We start from the raw sequence: 27,703 nt of genomic DNA on the forward strand, positions 1-27,703 counted from the left end.
CAGGCCAAAAGGGATATTGGTATGGGACGAAATTTTAAACTTTGAGTACAAATTAATTCATTGTAGCAAAACAGCTCACTTCACTTTTTAAACTTACCACATTACATGAACACTTAAATGGGTCATATGACCAAGTTTATGTATGTATACTTTTCACATTATGTGCCTTTCACATTTAGTAATATAAGTAGAACACTGATTATTTGTTCTGTTTAACAAAATCCAAGCACTTTCTCCAACAAATTTACTGTGTACAGAATGAGAAATACTGATAATGAAGGGAATTGATTTGGCTATTTATTTTTGTGTTTCTACAGTGATCAATATGATCTGAAGATTCCTTCACTCGCTTTTCTTTTTTAATTAGCTAGTCAAAAACTCAAAACACCAGAACCTAATTCTGAGCCAAAGTAGTAGGTATAATCTCCTTCCTTTTAAAATGGCAATGGGCGATGAAGTATCATAATTACAAATCGAATAGAAAGGTTTGCAGATCTGTCATGAATAGGGACAAATTTAAACTACTCATTTTGTCCACCGTGAAAAAGATTAATCTATTGAAAGAAGTTAGGGTCAAGTATTGAAAAGGAATACAATACAAACAAAATTAGTTTAAAACCCATTTACATTTTGTGTTGTGTGAAGTTAAAGTCCCTCTAATTTACACAATTCTTATATAAATAAATTTAAATCAGGTATATAACGTATGTTTAATAAAAATGTCATCATATCAACGAGACTATGGAGCTCAGGCTGACAGCTACTTTAAAGTTTTCCACCAGAGCTAAACACGATGGCTCAGTTGACTAAATATTTCCTTTTAGAATTTGACATACAAAATGGTGACTGCAGAAAAGTGCTGTTTCCCTGTGTGTTATGAGTCCCTCTGAGTGGGAAACAAATGGATTAGCAGATTTCCTTGATTTTCGGGAAAATCCTTCCATGGGAAACAACTCTTTTAAATCACCTTTAACATATTTTCATCGGCTGTGTATAGAGATCAACGGATACTTTGTACATTTTAACCCCCACCATAAATAAACAATCAAATTACAGGTAAAGAAACCTTCCACTCCCAAAAGGCATGACTGATGAGATATTATAAAATGCATTGCATTTTAAAGGACATCAAAAAATTTGAGTTCAGATAAGAAAGTGTGTGGATTGGGGGTTAGAGGAGAGAAATAGGAGGTCAAAAACATCATCAATTTCTTGGTATTTCAAGTCCTCAGAAACTGATGCCAGTTTAGTAAAAGATTATTCCAACCACAGTGGGCAAGAAAAAAAGCCACCTTAACAGTGGCTTGTTTAGTAACAGTTTCTCTAAGATTCATTAAGAAAGAATATAAACATACAAAAAATCAAGAATTGGTTCCTACAGTGGCTGCATATAATATAGATTAGATAAATGACTTTATGAGCAGAATCACAAGTTGAAAAGTCTCAAGCCTACAAATTAGGTCTAATCAAGGCATTGTGATCCTTTACAAAACACTTTTTCAGGAGACACACACGGCTATGAAGATATCTAATTTAATACTGAAGTACCTCATTTGGAATCAACTCCACAACATGTATACCTCACAAAAAAATTATACAATTAAAACAGTTAAGTTCTCAACTTAAATTATTGCTTGTTTACATATAAAGTGGATTTTATGTACCTTACGAAACTTCCTCATAGTCCACACTGCTTTAAAAGAATTAAAAACGCATGATGGTAAATCTGTAGTGATATCTGCCATAAGTTTTAAACAAATCATTATTTTCCCAGCTAAGGGATGGGGAATGGAAATTAACACATTTTAAAGCAGGTGCCTTTAGCTCTTTTTGATATTATGCCTCAATTCTGCCACTACCATCACCAATAAATGCTTTCTCATTGGAATTCATTGTTCAACAACTGGTTACGTACAGCCTAAACTGCAGGTAACACACCTGGGAAATGAAGGGCTTACCTGTTCTTTTATCCTATTAGAAGAGGAGGAGGAGGAGGAGGAGGAGGAAAAGAGGGCCAGGAGAGGCAGGCAGGAATTTAATTCCATAAAAAGGTAATGCATTTATATTTTTGGATTCATGATTTGCACTATAATTTTTTTTTTTTTTTTAAACAACCACCAAAAAAGCCCCTAACGAAACAGCCCTCTCACAGGATGTTTTTAGCCAGTTTTATAACTTTAAACCCATTCAAAATTAATCTGTATAGTTTTCTACAAGGTCCAGCTTTTCTATCTTTTCCTAAATCAAACCAATTGATTAGCTGTTTATTCCCCATACATTGCCCACACCCTCACTAGCGTCCAACCCACTAACGACCCCAAAATGCAGGCCTTAGTTCAAAACACTGATTTGCAGATGGAATTGAATCCGTTGCACCAGACTGAGTAGCCAGGGAAAACAAAAAGCAAGAAACCAAGGTTTAGAACTAAACAGGAACAGAACAAGAGCATGGTTGTTTTTCCTTAAATACATACATTTAAATACATTCAATCTGACATGGTTTATGAAAATTGCCTGTCAACATTTACTTCGCAGGAGAGATCTAAGTTGCACTAAGGTGAATGCAGTGAACAGACTGAGCAACTGTCTGTACGCTAGCTTCAGACTGTCAGAGAAGAGGCTGCTCTTCCAGCAACAACTGTTTTGACTCCACTCTGGAAGGCAGAGCTGAATCCTGTCTGCAGCGTTTAGCTGAGCTCGCTCCAGTGGAACTGGCTGGCAGGTCAGTTGGGTCAAAACCAATAGATGCAAGTCTTCAAACTGGTAAGTGTTTTGGGCTGGTGAGCCCAGGCAGCTGAAGAAAGGAGCAACCAGCAACCGTCAAGGTCAGCAATATTTCTGAAAAAATAGGAAAAGGAAACAGACATCAATGAATTATCTCCAAGTGCTTCGTGGATAGTGAGAAGACCATCAAGAATACTAGGCATTGTACACATATGATGCATTTAAAAATACCAACCACCTATACAGAACTCAGTCAAAATATACAAACTACAAGCTAGGTTCAAACATCATTGAAGGGACCAAATTTTTAAAACTGTTGAATGAGTGTTTATGTTTGCAATTATCTGTCTTGTGGCTTTAAGGCCCCACTTTAGCCCCTAAGCAGGCATGTTATGTTAAACACTATTGGAACCAATGGGAGTTTTCACAGGCTTAAAGTTATGCAAAGGCTTAAGAGCTTTGCAGGATTGTGGCTAAATCTCTGTTTATGCGCGCGTGGACACACGCACACACACACAAAGACAGATGGAAAATTAGGTGGCTAGCTTTGAAAAATCTGTCCCTACAGATCTGATTTAAGTTGACAAGGCAAGGCATTTCATGTGTGTGTGTTGATACTGAATGGTCTTTGATCTTTCAGGCATGTGCAGGCAGAACTGCCAGTGAAGTCAATGGGAGTTTGCCTGCACAAGAACTACAAGTTAGACCACATCCTTAAATCATTCGGATTTGTCTAAATAATGCAGGCCTCATGATCACTAGGATCACCCAATATTTGGAGACTGTGGATAACAAGGTTATTTAATGAGAGAGTTTATCTCAAATCTGAAATGGTTGTAACCAGACCATTTGTTCACAATTTTCTTGATGTTTCACTTTTTAAAAGTGTTATAAAATTAATAAAAAAGGAGTGAGAGAAAGGAAAGATGTCAACTAGCAAGGCACAGAGTTCAGGGCTGGGGCGGGGGGGAGTGGGGAGGCACAAGGTGGAAGTTTCGCCTAGGGCGCAAAACTTCCTTGCACCGGCCCTGCGCTTGACTCAGTTTTTCAAACTCTTCTTTGCAATCATGAGGGCTGGAAATAGCATTTTCAAATGAAAGCTTAGTTTATGAAAAGATCACAGGCCTCAGAGAGCCAGTGTAAGGTTCCATGGGGCTAGAACCTGGGTCTAAGCAGCCAGGGACAACAACTGACAGTCCCACTGTGCCACCTCCAAGAACCACTGTGGAGATAAGGCACTGCAAAAATTACATCCCAAAGGGTCCAGAGTGACAGCAGCCTGCAGCCCTCTGATTGGTTAAGCACACTATTTAACCCAGGATGGCGGCTCAGGAAGTTGTCTGATCAGACTTCCAGACTGTACATTGCTTTCTGGTCTCTAGCCTCCAACTCCAGCCTGACTCTTGCCTCCTGGTTCCAGCCTGGTAACTACCTCTGATCTCTGGTCTCTGACTCAAACCTAACTTTGACCCTGACTCTTGCTTATCAATCCCAGCTCTGATCCCTGCTTGCTGACTACTGCCTTGTGGGTTGTCCTCAACTTGTGGCTATCAGCCCAGCTGGGACTGCTAGATCAGACCGCCTATGTCCCGGTACTTTACAGCCAGGGCCCTAGGTTTGTGTCTGTTCATCAATCCAGCCCTGCCTGTGGGTATAGCTGAACCTCTCTGAGGTGGAGTCAAGCCTGAGGAGCCCAGTGGAATCCAACAGAGCACAGATGATCAAACTGTGAACATACATATAATCTATTAAGTGAAAACATCACACACACTCCCCCCATTTGAGCCCTGGCTATTAGGAGCTAACTACGCTTTGGTGGTTATTCTTACTACACAGTGACAGTGTACACTGCAACAGTATTAGCACATTATGGATGCAAAATGACAAACAAAAGTAAAAATTCATAAGGAATCATGTCACTACACTTTTGGTGTAAACACTTTGCTAAGTGAGGATTTAAAAAATATTGCAAAAAGTACCCAGCCCACATTGGGCCAAATTTATTCCAGTAACTCCAAAGGACTTTTGCAGAGGATGAATTTGTTTCATTGTGACATAATAAAGATTAAGCCATGTGAGTAGGAAAAATATATATACAAAAGGAGAAAAATTATGGATATATATAGCGGTCCAACATCTTGAGAGATGAAAAGAGACGTGACAAAGTCGGTCCATCAGCGGTGCTTAGCAATGGTATAGGAAGAGAGCCCCATGCACAAGCAGCAAACCTTCCCACAGTGGCTACAGGTCCACTCGCCAATATGATGCTATAGCGAGGAGGTGTGGCTTCCCTCAGACACCCAGGTACACCCAATGGGGAGAGTAGGAAGCAGCCCAGAGAAACCAGGCAACAGTCTGGTTGACAGGTGGCTTGCGGCTTGCCAGGGTAAGCCAGTTTGTTTACCTACTGCGTCAGCAGGTTCGGCAGATCACGGCTCCCACTGGCTGCCGTTCACCGCTCCAGGCCAATGGGGGCTGCAAGAAGGGCAGCCAGCACATCCCTCGGCCGGTGCTGTTTCTAGCAGCTCCCATTGGCTTGGAGCAGCGAATCGCGGCCAGTGGGAGCCCTGATCGGCCGAACCTGCGGACGCGGCAGGTAAACAAACCAGCCAGGCCCGCCAGGGTGCTTACCCTGGGGAGCCACATGCCAAAGGTTGCCGATCCCTGGTATAGGAAATGTGGTGGCTTTGATGAGATAAAAAGAACACTAGAGGTAAGATATGGTAATTAACATAGCAGCCACTAGATGGTGCTTTGGGATCATACTACAGAAGAACAATCCCTGTTTAATATATGGTATTCTGACTGCATATTGAAAGTTTGAGGGTATTAATATAGTTTTCATATGGTTTTAAATCCAAGTACATTTAATCATTTCTGATTTAAAGTCTCCTGGGCAAGGACATTTCTACTGATACTGACCAGTTTTTTTATATTTGCGTGGGTTTCCACTGATTTGATGTTTGGATCACATAGAGAAAATATTATACCTTGTCTCCAATCACACCAGGTCCCAGAATATCATGTTTGTTGTAACAAGATTTCTTTGAAGCCGAGGAAGGTTATTTTCTATGAAGAACCTTCCAGTGAGGGGACACTTACAAAACCCACCTCATTTACTTGGCTACTGTCCAAGAAGACTACAGTAGGTTCTCTTCAACACTACTACTGCCTGGAATGCAAATCAGTTTTGTCCCAAGTAAGTGCTAAGTACTTCATCAACTGGAAATTTGTGCTTAGTCAGCTCAGTATCATCACTCTCCTTGAAGCAAGTACTGTCTATAAGGTAACAACTTAAATAATACTTGAAATTGTTGCCCTATGTACAACACAATGAAAAGAGGAGTAACACTTAAACAACATTACACTTGAAATGGGTTAAATAAGTAGCAGTGGACATACAAACTAGCAGTGAGGCTTCCCTCCTCCTTCTGCAAACACTTGTATCATTGTTCCATAAAAAGCAAATAAACTATGAATAAAAGTTTGATGAACTTAATTGTCTATTTGTTACCTCAACAGATGTTAATGGAAAAATACAGACGACAGATGTAACACACCATTCGGGATCTAAACTAGGATCCTTAATATAGACGGCACCACCAGATAAATTAAAAATAACATTTACTGTAAAAGCCTTTTAAAAAAATACCGTCCAGAAAAAGAATGATTAAGTCACTGGTTATCAAAAAGAAAAACTACTAGTACCCTAGCTATCGTCTGCTTCTTTAAACAATAAGATACCTATACACATTTTAGTCCTTCAAATATTCATGGTTTAGTTGAGAGAGAGAGAGAGAGAGATCTTACCCGAGATGCATCTCCCTCCTGCTTTATCATATCCATTCCAGGCAGCTGGTTTGGAAAAAGATTGCCTCCCCTCATAGCAGGATCATTAACCTAGTTACAATGAGATATTGAAGCAGATTAGTTTAAAAGTATGTCAGGGAATTTGAAGGGAATGTAAAAAGAGAACATTAGAAACTAATAAGCCATGTTCCAAATGTACATCGTCTCCCGCCTCTGAAGAGACGCTAGGGTCAGAGAAGTGCCTATGTAAAAACAACACCTTTCTGTGTGCGCGTGTGCGTGTATCTGAATCATATTATCTTACTTGACTGACCAAAAAAAAAAAAAAAAAAAAGTCTTTCCTGGTAGTCATCTTGTACATGTTTTCTTAATCTGCTCTATTTATTAAGTTGGTGTCAGTTTAAGAGGAGCTGCCTGCTGGGAAGGGCTTGAAGTTATAAGCTACCTGCTATCTTCCGAATCTCACTGACAGAGGCAGTTGTTACTGCTGCACCTACACATCACAACACAGCTTTTGGAAGGAAGTACAAAGAGAAATCATGGGTGCTGCATCCCATTAACATTGATTATGGAAAATAAGTTTTCTGTCTCCTCTCCTCCTCCAGAGCCTCCTGGCTGCTGGGAGGATGAGATGCTTTCACTACACTACCCTTCACCATAGTTTTGGCTGCAGCAAAGGGAGAAGAGGGACCGGCATCCACTAATCCCTTAGTCCCTCGTTCAGTGTGGTCTCTGTAGCTATTCATTGGTCTGCCAAGTAGAAACAAAGCAATGAGCAGCAGCATAGACAGGGGAGCATTTGCTCTGAAGAGCCAGGAAAACACTCCTGCATGGTTTACAGGCAGTTCACATTCAGAAAGTTGTCTTTTCCACTAGAAAGTTTAGAAGCTTAATTATTTTTAGCATGAAAGTTTAAAATCTGCAGAAATTGAAGGTTGAAGCCCCTACACTTGTCAGGGAAGGTTTTCCCATCTCAATGACAAGCAGGGGAATGGATTTTTCAATCCTTTATTGAAAAATTAAAATACAGAAGATACTGAACTGTGCTCTGCAAAGAAAGGGCCTGGAGAGTGTTGCAACTCATTCTTCTGTGTTTGGGTTAAACAACTGCATTTTACATGACGAGTATTGCCTGTTATTGACAACTGTGCAGTAGAAGATTTGTTATAACATGCAAAGGCTGAATGTGTGAGTTCTTTTCTATTTTGTTCCAAAGTGCGGGGAAGGAACTGGAAAACAATTTAAATTGCGAAAAATCAAATCACATCCAAATGAATCCAAAACAAATATTGGTAACAAAGAAAGCAATATGATTTATGTATGGGTAAGATTTATATGGTCACTGCAGAGGCAGTACAGCTATGGAAAAGCAAGCTGGCTCTAGTCTGCCTTGCACAATATCAACACAATCATCAGTCATGTTCCAACTGCAGAATTATTATTATTGCCTCTGGTGATGCCAGCATTCTAGTTTGCAGTGTTGGCAGTTAGAAAAATAATTTTTAGCTTTGTAAATGAAAAACATTTTATTTGGAAATTACTGAAAGAAAAAAACCAAAAATATAATTTTCACACAGCGACAAAGAGTCCTGTGGCACCTTATAGACTACCAGACGTTTTGGAGCATGCTTCAAAAAGTCTGTTAGTCTATAAGGTGCCACAGGACTCTGTGTCGCTTTTTACAGATGCAGATTAACATGCCTACCCCTCTGAATTTTTACACAGTAGCTCTTCTGATGACAATTGCAGTTTAATCAGAGAAACAAGGTGACATAGAAATTAATAATTTTTACATTTAGCTGAAGGTTCTTCCAGAGCATTACAGATGATGCCATAAAAAGACAGGTCTAATTGTGTTACTAGATATTAAACCCAAATAAAAGCAAAAAGTGGACAAATTTGCAACCTTTTGCTCTGAAGCAAGTTACCATGCCTTTCTGCCAACTGAGCTGAGCCAGGTGGAACATTCGCAATATGAGGTCTCTAATCATTTCCTGACTCCTTTGTTTGATTCTATATGCAGGATATCCCAGATACCTTGAAACAATATTTTGAAAACAAATTCTTAGCAAACAGCAGGCCAGTTTTACTTTGGCAGTAATGCATCTGTGTTGACTAAGAAAGTTAACACCGAACAGAGCAAACCTTGAGTAGACAGCTAGTTAATGGTTCATTTAACATATTGCAAAGTCTCTCCTGCTCTGCTGCAGACATTTTAAGCTGGCTCTCAAACATCCCAGTAAATAGATCTGTACACGACTCAAAATTCCAAACAGGAATCACTAGCCCCATGCCTTAAACAACAATAGGATGGTTTGGCAAAAATGAGTAGAGGGAGTAGAGTGGAAAATCAAATCTGTAAAGAAAGCTTTGGCCAAATAAACACTTCCTTCCCACCTCCTTTAGTATTGCAAGAAATTGCAACCACTTGCTCTGCCTCAGTGGCTTGGAAGGCAGACTTTAAAAAATGCTGTAATTCGTGAGACTGGGATTTTGAAATAACCTTGAAATTCTTGTTCCCCAGATAATGAGAGGGTTTAAATGTTTATTTTGAGTACCATCAACAGCTAGAGGGTTGGTGTGTTACTGATGTTAATAAAGAACAGATGAAAACCCTTAGGACTCATCTAATAGTATAAAGCTCTGGCTTGGAGAAGTGACATTCACTTAGACGAAAAACAAGAGACCTTCCACCTTTCTCTCACTATTGTCCCCTTCAAATCTCTACTTCCATTGCTTTAATTAGTTTTACTGCATTGAACATTATTTGAAACTTGTGTGTTGTCGAAGTGAAATTTCAGTCCCCAACTACCATGTTGTTTGATAATTTGAGACAATCTTTTTCTCAAGCCCTTTTTAGTTTAATGTGTGAATTTCATCATGGAGATTCGCATGGACAAAACTGAAAGTAAAATGTTGTTTTACTGGTTATGTATATCTTAAAGGGGAAAAATGTGTTCTACGTCATAGCCCCAAAGAAAAGTACATGTGTAAAGCTCTTCAGGGTGTAAAAACAGAATTAGCTACCTGCCTTAGCTACATTACATTATAAACAATGTGAATTTTGTGCTCATGACAGATGCCAGATTAACAGTCCTTGAGGCTGAAGTCCTATTTATCCATAGAGCAGGTACAGCCTGGACAATGACAGCTTAATCATCTCCAAAACACTACTTTGGCAATGTGCCTCACCCTTACCTGCAGAAAATACCTTTATGCCTATTCTGTCCTTGGCTCCATTGCTGAGATGATTAACAAGGGAACCAATAAGTGTCAACTGTGCTGTGGAAACCCATCTACTGGGAACTGAACTAGATCACCAAATTAATTCCACAGAAGCTATGGAGCAACCAAGCAGATGCTAACTACTGTGGAGCTGGATTTGAATCAGAAATCCAGATATGAAAGGTGCATTAGTCATCCAGTCCTTCGAATGCAGAGCTAAAACTGAAGCTTTTCTTTTTAACATACCATTTTCAAAATAAGCTAGCCGTTACAGTCAATCTCAGCTTCCCAGAAAAACTACAAGTCAAGTAAATCCTCTAGCTGTGGTCTCAGATCCTTAAATTCTCACCTGCTCAGGACCCATGGAGGACAACCCTGATGTAGGCACAGAGGTCGCTGAGGTCATGCTGATCTGCCCTGTCATCTGGTTCATGTTGTTCATGCCACTTGTGTTGGTTGCCATGGATACACTGATGTTCATGTTGTTATTGTACATGCTGGTGTTTGCTTGCTGCCCAAAATGTGGAGGGGACTGCTGTGAAAACATGCTATATCAAGGAATGAAAAAAAGCAATGTGTCAGACTCAGAACACTGACATCACTAAGAAATCATTCTCTCAGAATATTTCTCAGACTAAAATGTATACATGCAATATACACGAACTTCCAAGGACAGCTGCTTTGCAGGCATCAGGGGGCTATATTTTCAAACTTGAAGGCCTGATGTCTGTGCACTAAAATGCAGGCCTTTGTCCACATGCAGAATTAATGTGGCTGAGTGTACCAATCTGTTGTGCGTGCATAATAGCAACTTATATGTCTTGCTTTCTACTTGCTACGTAGGTCTAAAGCAGCTTGGGATGGGGAATTTTTGGAAGGGATGTAAAATACTAGTTTCCCCCAATTATCATCATCATAGTAGAGGGGAATCAAGTATATTTAGCATCTGGACAGGTAAGTTTTCATGATCATTTTGCATGCTTATTGTAGGAGGCCATTTGCACACATGAATACCAGATTTGAACGCATGGTTACAGCAAGTGGACTCAAGTGTAGGCATGCAACTGTGCAGAAATTTTTGCTGACAAACTTCAAGAATAAGGTTTTGAAAACTTGGCCCGCACAGCATAAAGTCTAGAGCAGACGTCTTTCACATTCATGAACAAGACCTTGGAATAACTGAAGAACCATGAACTGTGGAAGATCCCCTCCCAAGCCTTATACAAAATCTAGTGTGTGTAGGAGCAGAACTTCTACTCAAAGTCACATTAAAGCTTTTCACCACATCTTATATGCATTACACTATTTACATGTCAGCCTTTTCTCTGCATAGTACACAGGCACTAAAGCAGCATAACTAAGGCATCTTTATTAGCAGTAGGATTATTAATACACAGAATAATTTTTTTTTAATTACATAAGGGGTCTATTATAGTAGAACGAGTGTAAGATGTCTAGTAAGCAGAGTAAAGACAAAATGTAAATTCTTCCTCTTGTGAACACTAATTGAGATAAACACAAGGCAGAATTTAATAATGAAATTATGGCATTTGTATTTTTGTAGATTTACCTGTTTCCACCCATATTCCCTTGTGCCCACCCATTCATCTCTGTAGAGGACTGGTAGGCAGGAGTAGCCTGAGACTGCTGTATCATAGGACTCTGAGTATGAGCCATTCTTGGGGACATCAGTGGACTTTGGGGAGTGGTAGCCCCTGTGAAGCCTGGATCAGGTTGTTGACTTATTCCTAAAGAATAAAACAGGATTTTTAGTCATTGTACGTTGTAAACTAATACAAACCAAAGTCTTGATTTTCCAGAGAGATCTATGTGGACAGATGCTTATGCCTTTGTGGCTTCCCATGGATATCCACTGGAATCCACATGGGTGGACTCTAGCGCAGGATCTGAGTTAACATCAGGACATTACTATCGAAACGCTACATATACAACCTTTTAAAAAAATCATTTCACAGCTGCACTTTGGCTAACTGTATTCCTTACTGAAAGTTATAGTGACAAAATGGAAAATCAACCTTTTTGTGGAAATCAGGTACATTAAAATAAATAAAAGCCATTCTTCTTCACAGTGTCTATAAAAAGCTTTTCACTGCAAAAATGTTGTGCACTAGTTCCTAACTACACCATGCCTAAAATCACCTTAATTATGACACCATCTTTTAACATATACACCTCTACCCTGATATAACGCGACCCAATATAACACGAATTCGGATATAATGCGGTAAAGCAGCGCTCCGGGGGGTGGGGTGGGGACGGGGCTGCGCGCTCTGGCAGATCAAAGCAAGTTCGATATAATGCAGTTTCACCTATAACACGGTAAGATTTTTTGGCTCCCGAGGACAGCGTTATATCAGGGTAGAGGTGTACAATGTTCTTGTAGCCATGTTGGTCCCAGGATATTAAAGAGAGAAAAGGTAGTAGATGAGGTAGTATCTTTTGAAAGCGTGTCTCTCTCGCCAATGGAAGATAGTCCAATAAAAGATATTACCTCACCCACCTTGTCTCCTCTTTTAACATTCAGAATTTTTTTTCCATAAGCTTCTGTAAGTTTCCATAACATTTGTGTCTGTGTCCTTTTGTGCATGCAAAACAGGTAATGTCATTTTGAACGATTAGTTCATTTTGCACAGTCAGAGCTTGTTTATGTGCAAAGATTCACTGGTTTAACTTAAGGTGTGATTTTACTGATTCAAAGGCTAAACTGGCACAGAAGTCTGCATGGACACATAGGGTACCTCTACACTGCAATAAAAGACCATGGCACAGCCCTGGCTGGGCTGGATCAGTTGACTCAGGTTCATGGGGCTTGGGCTGCGAGGCAATAAAACTCTAGTGTGGATATTTGGGCTTGAGCTGGAGCCTGGAATCTGAGAGCCTGGGAAGAGAGTGGGTCTCAGAGCCCAGGCTCCCACCTGAGCCTGAATATCTACATTACTATTTTTAGCCCTGCAGCCCAAGGCCTGTGAGACCGAGTTAGCTGATCTGGGCTCTGAGATTTGGTGCTGAGGGTTTCTTATTGCAGTGTAGACATACTCTTATTTTCTTTTAAACCAAGCTTTTTTTGCTTTACTTTAAGTCAATCATGAACAGGTTTAAACTAGACCAAAATAAGCCACTCTGAAAATGAGAAATAAGAATATCCGCATTGGGGTTTCCACTGGCAAAACAAAGATCAATGAAAACTTGTGTTTAGACAAGGCCAATATATATTACAAAATGCGTCAAAGGCACCCGTGAATTTCAAATCAACATTACCAAACAATTACAAATTAACAGAATGTAACAGAATTGCCTGCTTGCCTTCACAATGTAAAACTGCTCAGAAGGCTGAATGAAGCATGTACAGCAACATTCGACATTGCAAGCGAGTTCACTAAACATCTCTATTCTTGTAATAATTACAACAAAAAGTTAAAAAATAAACTAAAACATTTTGTGATATACAGAAAAAATCAAATACAAAGACCCCCATTAAAACAGTTCAGTCCCAATTTTCTCCCTCACCACAAATCTTAAAATTTTGATTGAAAATTATAATAAAAAAGGAAAAAATGTTATCATCTGAATCTTTGCCTGGACTGTAATAAAAATTCACATCTGGTGACCTGTAAGTGTGGAAATCCATAGCTTAAAAAGGCATGTGCCCAGTCCTATCTATAGTAAGTCAAAAGAAGCCTCCACAGGGTATTCTTTTCACCAAAAAATGAGCAGAAAATGTCTTGTCAGATTATACTGTTTGCACAAATAGATATTTTAATGCTCAGAGAGGAAGCATGGTCCAGTGAAGAGGACTCTGGAGTGAGAGTCAGTAGACATGGGATCTACTCCCAGCTTTTCCACTGAAACTGTGCATGACAGTGGGCAAGTCATAACTTTTCTGTACCTCAGTTTCCCCACTATAAAATGGGTATAATAATGCTTAGTTACCTTTGTAAAGCAATTTGAAATCAATGGATGAAAGGTATGATATCGGAACAAGAGACAGGAAATTAAAAAATTCAGCATGAGGTAGAATGAATTTTTGTTAGTTATATCAGCAGAACATGCACATAGTACCTATAACTGTTACACGGGAAGAGGAAAGGTCAAGGCTATGCAGTAGTAATAAGCTGTATCTGACCTGTCCACCCCCAGAACAAACCTGAAGACTGCTTAGTTAAACACAAGAGCATAATGACATTGGCGGCTATATGCATATAAGTTTGGACATAGGGAGGGGAAGTCTTTTATGATATTAAGGTAAATTCAGTTAACTAAAAGTCAACACTTAAGCTGTTAATTTGACATTAATACATGCACAAAAATATTAGAAGTTACACACCTAATGTTAACTTATCTCTCAAGATCAAATAAAACATAAAAACAAATCAGTATAATGATGATATAAAGGGATTATGAACAGTTTTGCTTCTAAAATGATTTTTTACACAACTTCACTCTGTTCACCAATACTGACAACAATTAGCATATTTTTATTCATCTTCACTGCTGGAGTAAATATTGATTTATTTGTTTTGGTCAGAATCCAAAGCCTTTCAAGCCCCTTTTTATAAATATAGCAATATTTATATGTGTGTGTTTATACACACTTCTGCCATTCAGCAGAGAAGATCTGCACTCAGAGAGAAGGTGGTACCTGAGCTGAGAATCTGGCAGGTACTGTACTGCCTTTGGGGACTCATGACAGGCCCAAAGTGTCCTCTCATATTTCCCATCATTCCCTCATTAACCGGATTCATCTGTGAGCCATGCAAGGAGCTGTAAAAGAGGAGCTATGACCCAGGACTGGGGACGCTGGGGAAAAAGAACTGGTGAAAGGTGTTGGGGATGTAAGTCCAGTACCATAGTTTGGAGGAAATGGAAACTGCTGTGCGTTTGCCTGCGGAATCCGTGGGTTGCTCATGGTTGCTGGTATGCCACCAGAGGCCACCATGCTTGGTGACATATTCAAACTCTGTCCTCGCATCATCAGAGTCCGCTGTTGCACCTGCTGTTGCTGATGCATCTGTCGTTGCCTCAGGTGCTGGCTCAGTATCTCCCTCTGCCTCTGGGCCAGCATCTGTGCATTGATAGGTGCCTATAGAGAAAATGATAACTGAGAATCAATACATAATATTAACTACAGAGGCATCTCTATGGGAATGACTCATAAAATTCAAGTTCCTTTCCTCACCACATGCATAACTATAAAATTAGATGGAAGGTGAAATTCCTAGCATTACTTCTGACATGTGCTGAAGAATTTCAAAACTGAAATAGAGATTAACACAGATAATTTTAGTACTACAAGTTTAAGATTACAAATCATTGGAATGAATTGTTCCACTCAAATTGCCTTTTCCCTATGAGGTGAGGAACTCAGGTTAAAATGTAGATTTGTCACCATTCCTTCTTCACTCCCAGGAATCAAATTACCACACAGGTTAGAGATGGAAAAGGACCTTAGGAATGCAACTTCCACAAGTTGTTTTTGTATTTTAAATCTGGAAATGAATACTCTAATTTAGGGTTGTATTGTTTTGTTTACAGTCTCTGCCTTATGATTTATTACTTGTATTTACTATGTATTATTGACATATTTAAATTGAAGAGTCTAGGTTTCAGGAGAAACTAAACTTGGGACAAATGGAAAATGCAGTGAACAAAACAGAAGTACCTACAGTACTAGCTCCCTCACCTGTGTGGGTACTCCAGGTCTCAGAGACAGGTTCATATTGGAGACGCTGCTGATTTGATTTATCAGTGGCTGGCGATTCTAAATCAACAAAATGAAAATGAAGGTAGAAGAAGAATGCTAAACAAGGGAACCTGCATGCAAAAGGAATACGAACAAAAATTCTGCATGCCTTGCAGGTTCTGGTGGACAGTCTCAGTTAAGTATTCATTGTTTTAGCTGCCCAATTCCCATTAATGTTAAAAAACAAACAAACCTCATGCTTCAAGGAGACAATATGCCATATGATCTACAGTAACTCCTCACTTAACGTTGTCTGGTTAATGTTGTTGCTTTGTTACGCTGCTGATCTATTACAGAACAAGCTCATTTAAAGTTGTGCAATGGTCCCTTATAGTGTCTTTGGCAGCTGCCTGCTTTGTCCACTGCTTGCAGGATTCTCTGGAAGAGCAGCACCTCCTTGTGGGGATTAGAACCGGGGGGCTGGGGGGGGGGGCGGCAAGCCCCCACAGCCCCCCTAAATTCCCTGTAAGGTATGTGGCTCAGCAGCTGCCCAGCAGCAGTTCAGCTGTCCCTCCCCCCACTGCCTTGCTGCTCCTGCCCTGCCCTCTGCCTTGGAGCTGCTCCCCGGAGCTTCCTGCTTGCTGGGGGAAGGGGAGAGAGGGATGCTGATATCAGGATGTTCCCCTGCTCCTGCCCCTCCTCCACAAAGCAGAGGAGGGGGACAGGGCTTAGGGGACAGAAGCGGGGGAGCTTGCTGGAAGCTGTTGCTTCCTGTCTGATCTGCTTAAAAGGGCAATGTACTTGAAGTGGGGTCAGTGTACTTAAAGGGGCAATGCACGTCTCTCTCTCTCTCTCTCTCTCTCTCACGCATGCACCCCCCAGCACTTTGAAAGTCAGCACCTGTGAAGCCCTGCATGTGCTATCAGGAGGAGGGAGTGGTGCGCTCCAGTTGGATAGCATGGGCTCATCATCATGTTCAGTTTGTAGTAGGGAAGTGTTTGTAGCTACTGCCCTGCATCTATTGTGTTTCCTCCCTCCTGCCTCAGTCCATTCTGCCTTGTAGAGTGTGAGGCTACATTAACAACAGCATATTAACCCTTGAGGGCTCAGCCGAGTGCTAGTTCATCATTTAGCAGCAAGGCATTCCCTGGGAAACATTTTGTCCTCTTACTCCTCCACCTCAACCAAGCTTCACAATCATTCATTGCTTTGTACAATATTAAACTGTTTGTTTAAAAAATGTATACTGTATATGTATATAATGTCTTTTGTCTGGTGAAAAAAATGTCCCTGGAACCTAACCCCCCCCATTTACATTAATTCTTATGCGGAAATTGGATTCGCTTAACCTCGTTTCGCATAAAGTCACATTTTTCAGGAACATAACTGCAACGTTAAGTGAGGAGTTACTGTATATGGTATAGCAGCCTGAGAAATTCCAAATGCAATGCCTTTATAACTCTTATCTCTTCTGTGCTTATAATTAAATTATTAGCATTTTCTCTAAGCTAGAATTTATCCTGATGTTTAAGCTGGAAATGATCTTAATGTAACGTGCATAACATTTTTATGTTCTATGTAAGACATGAGCGGCAATTGTCCTGTTGTACTAGGCACTGGTGGGGCCTCATCTGGAGAACTGGGTCTAGTTCTGGGCGCCACACTTTAAGAAAATTGTAGACAAATTTAAGGGCGTCCCAGAGGAGAGGAACAAAAAATGATAAAAGGTTTAGAAAACCTGACTTCTGAGGAAAGGTGAAAAAAAATGGGCATGTTTATAAAGAGAAAAGAAGATTGAGGGGGACCTGATAAGTCTTCAAATTCGTTATGGGCTATTATAAAAAGGACTGTGATCAGTTGTTCTACTATCTATAAAGATAGTTAAGCACTGGAACACACTGGTAAGGGAGGTTGTGGACCAGTTAGACAAACACATTTCAGGGATAGTCTAGGTTTACTTGGTCTTGCCTGAGTGCAGGGGGCTAGACTAGATGACCTCTCGAGGTCCCTTCCAGTGCTACAATTCTATGATTCTGTGATTTTTAAATGTATATCAGTAAACAATGTATGGCAAAAGGAATGGTGAATTAAAACAGTCACAAACTGGAAACAGTGACAAAAGAAAGCATTTAGGAATCTGGCAGCAATTCAGAAAACAAGTATATGATTAGGGTTCTGAATACAACTGAAAAGAAAAAAAAAAAGTCCATACATCAAAAGACATCATTATAGCATTGCACAAAGGGCTAGTGAGACCAGGATTTGAGTACTGGGCACATTTTTTGCACCACATTATTATAGAAAAGATAATGACAAGCTGGTAAAGGTGCAGAAGAGGCCAACAAGGAGAATAAAGACACTATGTATTATCTCTGTAAAATTCATTATGGCCAATATTTCTATTTCAACTGTGGAATTCAACAGGAATATATATAATAGGGAACACACTTAAGAATTAGACTATTCAGAGCTAGCTAAATTCAATGTATTTACTCTATATTAAATTACCATAATCTGACTGAACCAGTGGTCGATAACACATAAACATAGAATACCTGCTGTGCTTGGAGTCTATGTTGAAGCTGAAGTCTCAGCTGATTTGGCTGGTTCTGCACTATACCAGTAGGCCTGAGACCAGGCCTAGGCTGCATACGCAGTGTTGCGTAACCAGGCCGTTGTCCTATTGGGTGAAAGTTTGGGTCCTGCATGGGTGTATAACTACCCTGGGCCATTTGAGCCTGAGATGCATATTGTTGAGTGAAAACCGGTGTCTTTTGTTCTATTATGATGTTGGATTCCTGACTTGAGAATGGCTCTGGATCTACAGCTTGGCTCTGCAGAAATATACAAACCAAAATGTATATAAACACATAGTAAAATATATTCCAGTCTAAAAACCCAGTCTTCCCACAAAAATATGCCATTATTAAAGGGACACTGTATAGACAAATTTGCCCAAAAAGACTGGTACATTTTTTTACTGATTTTTTAAACAAAACTTAAGATCAATAGAATTGTTTCCATGACTTAAAAAAAAAATCAAGCAAAAAACCATTCCAATGAAAGGAGAAATTCTCTGCAGTCTTTTCAATGCAAACATCGCAACATTGTGCTAGTGCAGGAGAACTGAAAGTGAAAACGACTAGAAATTCTAAACAGTGAGGACTAGCCTACTTTTATCACTGAAACTGGAAGAGATTCAAAGAGTAATAAATACACAAATAGTGAAAGACAAATTAGATTTCAAAATATTTTCAGTGTTATTAAGCTGAGTTGCCATTTGCAATATAAATGTCTCAGATTTTCAAAGGAGCCAAAGGCAATTAAAAGCTCAGCTTTCAATTCAATGGGGGATGAGCACCTAACTTCCTTTGAGTATGTCTATACAACAGCTTTTTTACCTCAAGTTAACTGACTGAGAATTAACGCAAGGCTGCTGACACATTTCTAAAGGCTATTCTGAACATTCCCTAAACATCTGTTCCAGGTTACAGTCATTTGAAGTTTACCTTAGACTGCTCAGTAGTTTACTCTGGCAATAAATTAACTCGAGGTTAAAAATCCTAGTGAAGATTAAGATTTCATCCATAAAAGCTAGGACTTTCAAAGGTGACTATTCTTTTTATAAATTGTTAACATCTTAAATTTAACAGTTTCCTTTAAATCTGTAGAAGTCTTAAAACCATTTCCATGGAGACACTTGTCAAAAGAAATTCATATATCATTTTCCTTCAAAGAAATCGTTCTTTTTCACACTGATCCTTTGGTAGTGCTCTTGAGGCTACTCACTACTACATGAATTACTTATGAATACAGAATGGAAGTTTCACCTAATGAAACGATCACCAGAATCTTGTCCCTACTAAAGCACTATATTCAGTATTCTATCAGACAGGTGCATCTTTCTCATGTCCTGTTCAGGATTTTATTGACTTTATTTTACCACTTCAGAGTCCATAGATAAAGGAACAGACGCGGAGAAAGACAAAGGTCATATCTGAAACACAGGGTGATTTCAGAGGTACAGTTCTGACAAATGGGAAAAGAAATGGCTATAGTCGGCTACACAGATGAGCCACAAGCACCAACCCATCTCAGAATGTTAAACATTTATACAGGCAAGACTGACTGTTTTGATAATGCAATTTCAATTAAAAATTGGTTCTTGGCTCAGTCTTGTATCTAAGTCCTATTTTTTCCTAAGCCTTTACGATATTTCTATTTGTATTATTTTATTTAGCATTGTGTAACATTTTTTGTATTTGATGAGAACTAATTGAAAGTTAATAAAAACAATTAAAAACAAAAAATAACAGATTAAGGACCCACTACAGCAAGGCATATAGGCACAATTCTAACATTAAACCAATATTGTTTTAGGTGGTTATGATAAAATCAGCTGTTGCAGGTGGAATATAGAGCCCTTAACTCAGATCTTGGCACTTAAATAAAGGAGGAACTAACTTGCATGAAATCTGTTTTACAATTAAATATACTGGCAATTTTTAAAGCTACACTCAATTCTTTTTACTGATCAGAATATTAAATGTTGTTGTTTTCCAAACTGAGAGCATGTGTGTATATCACATCAATCTTTATCTCTCTCACTTTTAAGGGATTTAAACTTTTTAACTAGTAATTTAGAATTTGATAGTATCAAGTATACCTGGCTAACCAGTTCTGGTATTCCGAGAGCCCTGTCAATTTCTTCTAGGCCATCAAAATTCCTTAGTGCCAAATAAAGCTGATCCAGGAGCGTTCCCTCATCACTTGGTGACTCTGTTGAAGGATGCGGGCACAGCAAGTCATCTGGTGAGCTGCCAAATGGTTGCCTGTGAAGACATGAATATAATCTTGGTAAACAGGTGTTGGAAGAAGAGTACCCACTTCATGTACCCACTTATTTCTCACAAATTGAGCTAATGAGTCTTGTACTACAGGTGACAATTATTTCCATAGCTGCCAATTTTGTTTGGTAACTTCTCACTGTGTAATTCCCAAAGAAACAGCTATACAATTCTCCCTTAAGTCACCAAGTGTTGTATGCATGCATGCAGAGGGAAACACAAATACTGCCAGAGATATTTCTCAGAACTAACTTCACAGAATGGGATCAACAAATGAATATGGAAGTCAATGTAGAATATGTTTAATGAAGACAGACGCAAATCACTTAGCTAAATAAACAGAAAAAGAATGACATCTTTTTACTAGTAACTCCAAATTACATACACTAGATTAAAGATACTACCATGAGCAGATATAAGGACATAGTCATATAGAAAGCTTCCTTAAGAATGGAACCACACTCACTCTTATTTATCACCCTTGTGAATCAGACCATATAGTCAAAGGGTAAAATTCATCCCAACTCACCATACCAAGCTCAAGTAGCCCAGTTTTGTGCCAACAAAGAGAACAAAGGAAGACTTCCTCTACTCCATGTCACAGAGTGCAATAGCACCATTGAGGCAACAGCCCCGTTCACTGGTAAGTGGTAAAACCACGCAGCAGTGGATCCATCAACACCCACTCTTGTCCAGGCTAAAAAACTTTACTTTGCAGGGATGTATGTCCTGATTCAGCAAAGCACTTAAGCACGTTCTTAACTTTAAACATGTGTTTGAGTGCCACTGACTTCAGTGAAAACTTAAGTACATGGCGCATGCTTAAATGCTTGATCGAATTGGGCCTTAGAATGGGGCCACGAAGGAGATGGGCATTCTGTCATGTAAAGAGCGCTGAGTTTCCAAATCCTGTTCTCCATCCAGTAGAACTGCACTTGACAGGCAGGCACCTAACAGCTGCAAAGGCAGGAGGAAGTTTTATCCCCAAACTGGAAGATCGTACTTATTTAGAAATAAAACTGGATTTGAAACACCATTTCAGCTGCAGCTAAATATCATATCTCTTCTGGGTACTTCACACAGAAATGTTTCAGGACCCTATACAGCTTACAGACATATACAAACATACTACAGAGGATGCAGCCTGCTGGAAGTGCAAGGTCACCCGAGGCACTACCTTACATGTTGCAAGGGAATGTCCTGTCAAAGGCAATTACTGAGAGTCAATGGCAAGCTTTCTGTCAGACTTTGGGGGGCGAAAACAGATCTACACAATACACTGATACTCTTGGCAAATACCTCACCATGCACCCAGCTTTGAGAAGATATACTGCCAGAGTTAGCATTATGTTAGCTTCCATAATGAAATTATTATTTGCCAGTGGGAGTCTAATCTCCACACCACAGTGAAGGCTAAGAGAAATACGGCCAGACTACACACTGCAGAAGAAAACATATTCCAGGGATTATGACCAATTGTATACCCATTCACTCAGCAAAGTAATCAAATATACTAAACAGCTCATATATATACACTAAACAGCATTTCGCATCTTTCAAGCACTGCACAAATATAAACTTATTAATCATATAGAGAGAAAATTACTAACATTTGCTCTCCCATGGAATTAGAAATAATTTTAGGAGAAAAACAATAGAAAAATCCTACAACCTTTATCCAAGTTGATATCAAACTCAACAAGTGACCTTGTTAAAAAAAAACACTCCTGGAGCCAAAAAAAAAAAAAAAAAAGAAATTGTGAATGGATATGAATATATACAATGAGAAAACAAAAATAATAAATCAAAACGTTGAATGTCAAAAATTGGAATTATTTACTGATAATTCATCTATTGTGTACACACTGATGCTAAGATCAACTCTTATCTATACAAGTGTATTCTTTTCTGAATAATTAATTTTGTAACAAACTGTATGATATATGACTCCTGATAATAATTAATCAAATTATTTGAAAAAAAAAAAAAAAGACAACTCAGTGCTTGCTTGACAAACAACTAGTTGGCTTCCTTATTATGTAGATTGCAGATCACTATTTGTCCCAGATAACATACAATAATATAAAGATTGTGAAATCTAATCCATCAAGAGATGATGCAAACAAGCCAGGTAGATGAAAGGGGATTGGCAAATAATGATGCAATAATAAACTATTTCCTAATTACAATGTACAAAATAATTGTTTGACTTTTAGATCCATTGGAGAAAGAGAAAAAACTGTAGTTTACATAAAAGGTGAAGGGAAGTTGGCTCTGGATTCTGCTAAATATATCCCATTATATCACAGCTGAAGCTTACAATATACATACTTCTTTACCTGAATGAAATTCAATAGTAAACTATTGAAACTGAAGATAATTATTTTTCAATATTATGAAGAGCTAATCTTTGCAGGCCACAATCTGCCAGAGAAGTAAACTATGAAATGATTAGGCCCATTAGTGAGGGTGCTCCACATCTTGCATAATTGGGCCCTCAGTTTGTAATCTGCTAGGGGCAAGGAGCCTGGGTGAAAACCTGTCTCCACTGAAGTCAATGGGAGTTTACCGTTGACATCAATGGAACCAAGATATCATGTTCTGTCTTTATTGGGTTCTGTACGAACCCTATGTCACTAAATAAGTAATGACAATGACATTCTCCAGTCCTGATTCCAAAATGGAAATTCTGGCCAGCACAAGTTGAAAGTCTGCACAGACTCCTGAACAGTCATTTGATAAATACATGACAATTTTCCTTGTGTGTGGACTCTCTACCTAGTAGTACAATGCATCATGAAAGTATTAAGAAAAACATGCTTTATCAATTACTGTACCAGAAACAGGAAAATTCTGAATGCTTCCCACTGTGTGTAATACATTAAAAAACCCACAAATCTCCTTCTAACAGGAATATATTTATCCTCTGATCCTAACCATAGCAATATTAGGCCACTGCAACATGCTTTACCAGACACTACACATTACAAATATCCAGAAACTGAAGTTGGTACAAAATGCAGACGCCTTCTTATTTAACTGTATATCTTGCCACAAGTGTATCCAATCTGCGTGTCATTATCTACACAGGCCATTTATGGGTTTTCCAGTGGAGCTTAAGGCATTGGTTCTGACCTTATAAGCCCTAAATGGCTAACCGAGAGGCTGCCTCTCACCTTGTGCCATACAGCCACATTTTAGATCAGCATGTTCAAGCTCAAGTTGAAACTCCACAGGTAAGAACAGGAAAAGGCTGCTGGAAGGGCATTTTCTCGGGATCCCATGTTCTCAGAATTTACTCTTCTCTTGGTCCTATATAGTTCAAATCTATTGCCTTCAGGACATGCTGTAAAGTGCAGCTTTTTTCCTCCCTCAGACATTTGCAAACGGGAGCAATGTGAGGGCAGGACTTTGTGGGAATACAATTATTTTAGCTTATTTACCTGGTTGTTGGCATTGCTGTGATTTAGTTATTTTGGAGAGATATTCCTGCTGGAAGTACTTTTAAGTAGGGCTGTCGATTAATCGCAGTTAACTCACGCGATTAATTCAAAAAATTAATCGCGATTAATTGCAGTCTTAATCACAATGTTAAACAACATAATACCAATAGAAATTTATTAAATATTTTGGATGTTTTTCTGTATTTTCCATATATATATTGTATTCTGTGTTGTAATTGAAATCAAAGTGTATATTATTTTTTATTACAAATATTTGCATTGTAAAATGATAAACAAAAGAAACAGTATTTTTCAACTCACCTCATACTATAGTGTGATCTCTTTGCCGTGAAAGTGCAACTTACAAGTGTAGATTTTTTTTGTTTTGTTTTTGAGTGCAGTTATGTAACAATATAAAACTTCAGAGCCTACAAGTCCACTCAGTCCTACTTCTTGTTCAGCCAATCGCTAAGAAAAACAAGTTTGTTTACATTTACAGGAGATAATGCTGCCCGCTTCTTATTTACAATGTCACCAGAAAGTGAGAACAGGCATTTGCATGGCATTTTTGTAGCCGGCATTGCAAGGTATTTATGTGCCAGATATGCTAAATATTTGGATGTCCCTTCATGCTTCGGCCACCATTCCCAAGGACATGCTTCCATGCTGATGAGGCACGTTAAAAAAATAATGCATTAATTAAATTTACGATTGAACTCCTTGGGGGAGAATTGTATGTCCCCGTTCTGTTTTACCCGCATTCTGCCTCATATTTCATGTTATAGCAGTCTTGGATGATAACCCAGCACGTTGTTCATTTTAAGAACACTTTCACTGCAGATTTCACAAAATGCAAAAAAGGTACCAATGTGAGATTTCTAAAGATAGCTACAGCACTCAACCCAAAGTTTAAGAATATGAAGTGCCTTCCAAAATTTGAGAGGGACGAGATGTGGAGCATGCTTTCAGAAATCTTAAAAGAGCAACACTCCGATGTAGAAACTACAGAACTCGAACCACCAAAAAAAGAAAAATCATCCTTCTGTTGGTGGCATCTGACTCAGATAACGAAAATGAACATGTGTTGGTCTGCACTGCTTTGGACTGTTATCGAGCAGAACCCATCATCAGCATGGACGCATGTACCCTGGAATGGTGGTTGAAGCATGAAGGGACATATGAATCTTTAGCACATCTGGCATGTAAATATCTTGTGTCGCCGGCTACAACAGTGCCATGAGAACGCCTGTTTTTACTTTCAGGTGATAAACAAGAAGTGGGCAGCATTATTTCCTGCAAATGTAAACAAACTTGTTTGTCTCAGTGATTGGCTGAACGAGAAGTAGGACTGAGTGTACTTGCAGGCTCTAAAATTTTACATTGTTTTATTGTTGAATGCAGGTTTTTTTTTGTACATAGTTCTACATTTGTAAGTCCAACTTTCATGATAGAGAGATTGTACTACAGTACTTGTATTATGTGAATTGAAAAATACTATTTCTTTTGTTTTTTTACAGTACAAATACTTGTAATCAAAAATAAATATAAAATGAGCACTGTACACTTTGTATTCTGTTTTGTAATTGAAATCAATATATTTGAAAATGTAGAAAACGTCCAAAATATTTAAATAAATGGTATTCTATTATTGTTTAATTGCGCAAATAATTTTTTTGATTGCTTGACAGCCCTACTTTTCAGGTATGTCAAAAGTGCCATATGGAGCATATGGAGAATAGCATCGGGAGAACTATTGGAAAAACATGATAAAGTGGGAAAGCATCAGGAAAGACTGGAACTAAGGCCATGTTAAAGCTATAAATAACACATCATACTCTGAAATAGTCACAGGCTATGTTCTCCCTCCCCCCCCCACCGCTTTCATATCATTCCTCAAAATTCACTTCTTTCAACTTATTTCCATGCTGATTTCCTTCCCTGTGCTCCTCTCCTATCCTGCCCTACTTCATTCTCAATTTGAAAATGTGTTCCTCTTTCATCTGCATGTTCTATGTTTATCTAATTTAAACTGTAAACCTTTTGGGGGCAGAGAATGTGACTTTTTAAGATCTCTGTAAAGCCCCATGCACAGTTATGGCACTATAGGAAATGTATAGTAACAAATATAAAGAAAAACATACAAGTTTAATATGCACTGATCAGACTGTAATTGTGCATTTGGTACTGCGAAAAACAGACTTAGATCATTTTAACCCAGGGAGAGAGAGAGACTTTCAATCTTGCTTTATTTATTTATAGGATTCTAGCCTGAATAAAACAAAACATACAAATAAAAAAACCCTCCCCAGAAGTTGAAGGGTGATCTACACTAGAAAAAGTAGTACCCACATTAGAGCAACAGGCAGCAATATTGTAGCTGCACTCATGGTAAGTCACTAATGTAAATAGGGCTCAGGCATCTTTTCCATCTGTTCACCTACTAGTTTTCATGACTTGATGGTAAAAAAAATGCAGAGTCCTGCCTATATTAATTCTTGCACTATTTCCACCACCTGTGCATCTGCACCAGTGATGGGAGTTGATGCAACATGGAGGCATAAATTCTTTCAGTGTACACATGGCCTAACCAGCAGAAGGAGTAATTGGAGGTAATACTAAGTCATGAATGCATATTGTAGACATATAAATGTGCAACAAGCACAAATCGACAATTTTGTTCCCTGAAAGCATGCACTACATACATTAAAAAAAAGAGTTTGTTCCCATGAAGCTCATAAAATGTGGACCTACAAGTTTTCCTGTAAAATATGACTTTTTGATTTGCCACTAAGACTGACCTGTTCTGATTACCAAAAGATGTCTGATCTATAGGCAAGATGCTGTCCGGCCATGGTGCGGTCTGATTCGGAGGAGCTTGCTGTTGGCTGTACTGAGGTCCCCCCATATTCATCTCCAGTTCAGATGGCCCTAAACAAGAAAAACCAATCAAAGAACATCTGTGACAATGAAGGGCCACTACCTTACTGTTGGTGCTTTCAAATATAACTTATTTGCTTTGAGTGAACAAAAAATTGTCAGCATCTTCATTTGTAAAGAGGCATATAGACAATAGATCTTTTGTCTCAGTTTAACCATCATTCCAATTTAAGACTTTGCTTTCTTCACGTTACACTTTAACAATTCCAAAGCACCATGAAATTACTGGTCAATAAATCTTCCACTTTTTTATTTTATTTTTTAGCATACATCAAAAGAACTCTGCAAATACAAATTGATGAGTATGGTACTACATTTGATGTGACATAACAAATGCAAATATGAACAAAGACTAGTGCAAAGGGTATGAGCATTCTACATACAATCTGTATCCAAATGTACTTGCTTTAGTATTGACCTAGTACAAAGGACGTGTTAGAATATATATTTTCTTTTAGAACCTTATTTTCTCATTAACTAGAAAAATCTTTCTATCCTATTCCTTTGGTCACACATTTCTGTGTGGCTAAAGAAAGTCAGAAACTGTCACATAGTGACAAACATTAAAATACACACCTTATATAGGCTTTCTCCTTGTTGAATGGGATATTTCCACTGTAGGGAGCATCTAACTTGCTCAACACAATTTTAATCAAGTCTATATTTGAAGCTAGATGTTACCTTCTTCTACCTAATCAGACAATGCAGTAACTGCAAAATAATATACTACAATAAGGCACTGGGGCTTACCCATATTCATGACTTGAGACTGAAGCATCTGTCTTGGGCCTGGCTGGCTGCTGGGTCTCATAGGAATGCTGGCTGTTGGGTTACGTATCATGCCTCCTTGGATTGGCCTGTTCATGGCACTGGTTGTAGCAGCACAGGTTACCCTCACAGCAGAACCCTGAGCACCCCAGTCTCCAGATGGCATGGCGGGCCGAGGGGTATTACCACCAACCATTCCTGTATAAAATCCAAATACAGTGAAACCCAGATGCAAGCCTTGAAAACAT

The 27,703-nt window shown here is 38.9% G+C and overlaps 1 protein-coding gene across 6 annotated transcripts in view; it reads right to left on the reverse strand.

Annotated features, from left to right (window-relative positions):
* Positions 1-2,092: 2,092 nt before the first annotated feature.
* NCOA2 (nuclear receptor coactivator 2) overlaps positions 2,093-27,703 on the reverse strand; it is a 279,877-nt gene continuing 254,266 nt past the window's right edge. For all 6 annotated transcript variants that reach the window (XM_034763070.1, XM_034763072.1, XM_034763068.1 and 3 more), the window contains 10 exons: positions 27,438-27,653; positions 26,549-26,678; positions 20,127-20,292; positions 18,016-18,294; positions 15,461-15,538; positions 14,626-14,860; positions 11,330-11,507; positions 10,109-10,307; positions 6,535-6,624; positions 2,093-2,838 (listed from right to left, as the gene is read on the reverse strand). In XM_034763070.1, the coding sequence (XP_034618961.1) occupies positions 2,827-2,838; positions 6,535-6,624; positions 10,109-10,307; positions 11,330-11,507; positions 14,626-14,860; positions 15,461-15,538; positions 18,016-18,294; positions 20,127-20,292; positions 26,549-26,678; positions 27,438-27,653 (1,583 nt within the window). In that variant the 3' untranslated portion in view covers positions 2,093-2,826. The remainder of the gene's footprint in view (positions 2,839-6,534; positions 6,625-10,108; positions 10,308-11,329; positions 11,508-14,625; positions 14,861-15,460; positions 15,539-18,015; positions 18,295-20,126; positions 20,293-26,548; positions 26,679-27,437; positions 27,654-27,703) is intronic.

Source organism: Trachemys scripta, chromosome 2, assembly GCF_013100865.1.
Source record: "Trachemys scripta elegans isolate TJP31775 chromosome 2, CAS_Tse_1.0, whole genome shotgun sequence".
NCBI classification, from domain to species: Eukaryota; Metazoa; Chordata; order Testudines; family Emydidae; genus Trachemys; species Trachemys scripta.